Source organism: Nycticebus coucang, chromosome 4 (genome assembly GCF_027406575.1).
Source record: "Nycticebus coucang isolate mNycCou1 chromosome 4, mNycCou1.pri, whole genome shotgun sequence".
Classification (NCBI taxonomy): domain Eukaryota; kingdom Metazoa; phylum Chordata; class Mammalia; order Primates; family Lorisidae; genus Nycticebus; species Nycticebus coucang.
In genome coordinates, this window is record NC_069783.1 from 91,105,506 (window position 1) to 91,110,398 (window position 4,893).

The window sequence follows — 4,893 nt, forward strand, 5'->3', positions numbered from 1 at the left end:
CACAGCCCTCTTAGCCAGCCCCACCACCACACCCTTCCCTGATTGTGGCATTCAGAGGAGGCTGCTCTGGCCCACTTCCACTGGATCCTGGATCCTCCATGTATCCAGTAGGCCCAGGTCGGAGGGCGCAGCTGCCTAGGAGTTTCGCTGGGCTTCTCCACTCCCGACCCATAGTCCCGTGTACACTGGGCATCCTTGTTTTCCCCTGAAAAACCTGGGCAAAATGTGTGCATTATACATGGGAAAGGAGGACATTCTCCATTGTCTGAACAGCATGGCTGCCTAAAGCAACTGAAAGCTGAGGGTGCCTGTGCTTCACTATAGTCCCAGGCCTGCATCACAGAGCACAGGAGAGTCACAAAGGGTTTCTGAGGTGGGGTAGGGGAGAGGAGGAGGGAGAGGTCACAGCCCCTCTCCTCCCCCACTCACCAGCCCAGCAGACCCCTCGGCCCCTCCTGGGCCCCCAGGCTCCTTCTCCGCTGCCCTGCCATCCTGTTTTTAACTCCACCCTTCTTTCATAGCACATATTTGCCTCAATGAAATTTTCTGTTTGTGTCAGCCATAATCCAGATGTCACATGGGTCCCCTGTTACTGTGCAGAGACCTTGAAAGTCTGAGATGCTCCCTGGAATTTCTGCTTCTCCCTCGACATTAGACTCTCACGATCACACATATTCTCAAATCCATATTTTCTACAGAATGTTTTTTTTTGTTTTTTTTTTTTTTAATTTTTTTTTTAAATTTTTTTTTGTAGAGACAGAGTTTCACTTTATGGCCCTCGGTAGAGTGCCGTGGCCTCACACAGCTCACAGCAACCTCCAACTCCTGGGCTTAAGCGATTCTCCTGCCTCAGCCTCCCAAGCACCTGGGACTACAGGCGCCCGCCGCAACGCCCGGCTATTTTTTTGTTGCAGTTTGGCCAGGGCCGGGTTTGAACCTGCCACCCTCGGTATATGGGGCCGGCGCCTTACCGACTGAGCCACAGGCACCGCCCTCTACAGAATGTTTTTATCTTATACTAAGCCAGATGTCAAACTAAAGTTCTTTCATACTGATTTAGGTTTATCAATGTTGAATAGTAAATGTTTTCTTTTGAAGTCAGCCTGGACTGTTTTCAGTCAGAGGGGCTGCCTCAAACAATTAAAACTAACGATTCATTATTCAACATTCTCAAGACAAAAATAACTATAAAATAAATATATATAATTAAAATGAGAACTTCAAGTGATCTTGAGGTTTACAGCACTTTCTGAAGATAGTGCCCCTTCGTGCTCTCTGTGATATGTGTCCTCAGTCATTTAATAAATATTCATTTCGGCGGCGCCTGTGGCTCAGTCAGTAAGGCGCCGGCCCCATATACCGAGGGTGGCGGGTTCAAACCCGGCCCCGGCCAAACTGCAACCAAAAAATGACCGGGCGTTGTGGCGGGCGCCTGTAGTCCCAGCTGCTCGGGAGGCTGAGGCAGGAGAATCGCCTAAGCCTAGGAGTTGGAGGTTGCTGTGAGCTGTGTGAGGCCACGGCACTCTACCGAGGGCCATAAGGTGAGACTCTGTCTCTACAAAAAAATAAATAAATAAATAAATATTCATTTCTGGAAACGAGGAGACACAAACATCTGTAAGTTGGGGGCTCTACCTGGACCTCATAATGCGTTTTAGCTCTAAGTCCTGCAAGTTCAAGAGCTACACAACTGCAGAGGAGAGGTTTCCCTACCCCAGCATTTGTAACTGCCAAGTGATCTCTGGAACTGCTCTGACACATCATTCTCCTTCCCAAACGGTCCCAAAGAAAAGGGTCAAAGAACAGCTTTTCTCTTTCAAAATAGCATTCCTTAGCTAGTTATCCTTGCAAGCACATGTGTGCCTACAGTTAAAATCTACCAAAAGTTTCAATAACTGGCTTCTTCATAAATGCGATAAGATTCCTTTTCTGAACCTGATAGAAGCTTCTTCAAAATTTAAAAGAACAAGGGAACTGAAAGACACTTTTTTGGGGGATACTATCAACAATAAACTCTATTGACGCTGAGTGGTGGAGCTTCATAGCACTCATCCTGTCACGCTACCATCAGCTGTAAATAATACACTTGTTCATCTAATTTATAAAGAATTTTACTTCCAGCCATCTCCGTGGATTTTTACAACCACCCTGTGAGGTAAGCAGAGCAGGTATCATTCTGCCCATTTTATCAATGAATAAAACCAAAGTTCAGAGGGTAAGTGACTTCTCACAGCAAATGAGCAGCAGAGCCCTGACTAAAATAAATCTCCTACATTCTCCCTTTCTAGTCTTTTCTTTCTTTCTTTCTTTGAGACAGGGTCTCACTCTTGCTCAGATGAGTCTCAAACTCCCAAGCTCAAGTGATCCTCGCGCCTCAGCCTCCCAGAGCAGAATTACAGATGTGAGCCACTGCATCTGGCTAACTCCTATGTTCCCAATGCTTCTATTGTAAGCAATATTTACTAGGCCCAGGCTGGGTTCGAACCCGCCAGCCTCGGTACATGTGGCCAGTGCTGCAACCACTGTGCTACAGGCACCGAGCCTATTGTAAGCAATATTAATGTGATTTCGTTTTTTTTTTTTTTTTTTATGACAAGGCAAAACCTTTAATAACATGAGTGCTTATTACAGTAGCTGCTTCGGGGCTCTGACATCTTTGATTTCTGGTCATGTTTTTCTAACACGGAAAGGTGAATGCCTCCCTCAGGGCCACCTGGGTGGTTGGTTTCCTGAGGATCTGTGTGGGTAGACAATGGGGACAGCTATGAACGCGCCTGATGGGGATTCAGAAATCCCCCCTCTGGCCACCACCCACGACTTTTAGTAAAGTCCTCTTCCAAGGAGGGAAGAATGTGAAGGTCCTTCCAGTAAAGAAGGAAGAGAGGAAAACATCTGGCACAGACACAGAGAGAGGAATGACCTTAAAGATTGGCTTGAAAAGTGAGTGAGGGCGGGCGGGCTGGGGACTTGGAGGTGGACAGGCAAATGTGGGAGAGGGCTGAGTCCATTTGGTTTCATTCTTTGTAAAAAGTAATACCATCACGAGGACCATGCCATGCAACCTCAGAGACACCTCTGTGCACTTCCCCCAAGGCTGTGCTGGGCGTGGGGCAGAGGCCAGAGGTCAGTTCAGACGGGCGTGGTACGCCTGTTGGCCGGATTATTATGCAGCGACTCTTTGAACTCTTTGGGCGTGGAATTGTGGAACTGTAGAAAAGCGTGGTCCCGGTCAGAGTTGAGGAGGGTCCCCATGGTGATCTTTGAGGGGTCCCGGGAGAGGGTGAACATGGAGATGTCAGTGGAAGGGATGGTGTGGAAGCCTTTGCTGATGGGGGACAGGTCTCGGGATCTGGGCTCCGTGGACCGAGAACATGACTGCCTCCGGAATCTATACCTGTAGGGCGGGAGGCAGGCAAAAGTAGATTTCTTCAGGAACTCCGAGTGGGATTTGGCATGTAACTGTTGATGTTTTTCAATGTAGATGTGCACGGCAACCACTCCTACAATCTCCGCAATGATGAAAGAAAAGGCTCCGAAATAAAAGGACCAGCCATAGGAGTAACTTTTTTTGGAATCATGCTGCCCAGGATCCCCAGCGTTGGCTGATACATAAACTATGATGCCGATGATGTTGCTTAACCCTGCAGAGACAAAAAAGATGCCCACGCTGAGAATGACATTGTGTCTGCTGCGGTGGAACTCGCTGGCTGCCACACAGAGCCCGCTGAAGAACAGCAGTGTGACGCTGAGGATGGGGAAGACACTGGAAGCCCTCACAGCCCGTAGGAGATTCTCAGCCGTATCCTGCTTATAGTCAGCATCTTCAGGGAAGTGATCGATTTTCTTGCACACACTTCGGAAAGCCCCTATGGAAACAAACTTAATGTGATTTCTCAAAATAAAAAGTATGCCCTAGTCCTAAAACTAAAGCAGTTGTGTAACAAAGAATATTCACTTTGTCCGTTGAATACTGACAAATTCAGGAAGTAACAAAAAGCTATTTTAGGTACCCTATTCTTAGCTAACTTTTGTTTTCTACTCTTAGTACCATTATTTTTATTGTTTTTTTCCATCCCTTTCTTAAAACCTGCTCTCAAGAACTATATTACATATGACTCCCAGTAAGGTATAATGATTAATAAAAGTTTAAAATGTCATCCCTCCCAGGAATACATGTCACACATTTTACATATATCTAACTGCTAAGCCCTGTAAGAAGCTCTAACCAGAGAACTTCGGGCAGCCATTGGGAGGTGGCAGGGGTGCCTTCTGAGAAACTGGGTTCTTCTCACCACCATCCATGACATCTCCCAACTGACAGACATCACCCCACAGTAAGCCTGGTCTCAGATTTCACACTACACTTGGTTACGTTGTCTCTAAGGAGGAAAGTTTCCCAAAACTAGAGTCCTATGCCACTATTTGAAGAGACTCAGTGCAGATTAGTTATTACTCAGTCTTAGGAAATTTCCTCAGTGCTCGCTCACTCACATCCTGGGATTTTTCACTTGGAAATAGCTGTGTTTTGGGGGGTTTTGAGACATAGTTTCACTCTGCTGCCCTGGGTAGAGTTCTGTCATTACAGCTCACAGCAACCTCAAAATCTTGGACTCATTACAACTCACAGCAACCTCAAAATCTTAGACTCAAGTGATCCTCCTGCCTCAGCCTCCCAAGTAGCTCCAACTACGGGCACCTGCCACTACTCCTGCCTAATTTTTCTATTTTTAGTAGAGACAGGGCTTCACTCTTGTTCAGGCTGGTTTTGAACTCCTGAGCTCAAGCCATGCTCCCTCCTCAGCCTCTCACAGTGCTAGGATTACAGTTATGAGCCACCATACTCTGCCGGAGGCAGCTATTTAAGGATCCCTCAAGTCTGAAGAACAGATTCTG

General features: G+C 46.9%; 1 protein-coding gene across 1 annotated transcript; it reads right to left on the reverse strand.

Annotated features, from left to right (window-relative positions):
* Positions 1–1,760: 1,760 nt before the first annotated feature.
* Positions 1,761–4,247, reverse strand: LOC128584359 (voltage-dependent calcium channel gamma-3 subunit-like). The gene is made up of 2 exons (XM_053589356.1): positions 4,227–4,247; positions 1,761–3,912 (listed from the first exon to the last, which is right to left on the reverse strand). Exons 1-2 carry the CDS (start codon positions 4,245–4,247, stop codon positions 3,130–3,132), a joined length of 804 nt encoding a protein of 267 aa, XP_053445331.1. The 3' UTR covers positions 1,761–3,129.
* Between the last annotated feature and the right edge of the window lie 646 nt (positions 4,248–4,893).

What these genes read in the sequence shown, in the direction of transcription:
- LOC128584359 (XM_053589356.1), bottom strand. Translation starts at nt 4,247, where the DNA reads ATGGCTGCCCGAAGTTCTCTG. An exon ending in TGGCTGCCCGAAGTTCTCTG is followed by an intron (nt 3,913 to 4,226) that starts GTTAGAGCTTCT and finishes TTTTAGGACTAG; the next exon opens with GGCATACTTTTTATTTTGAG.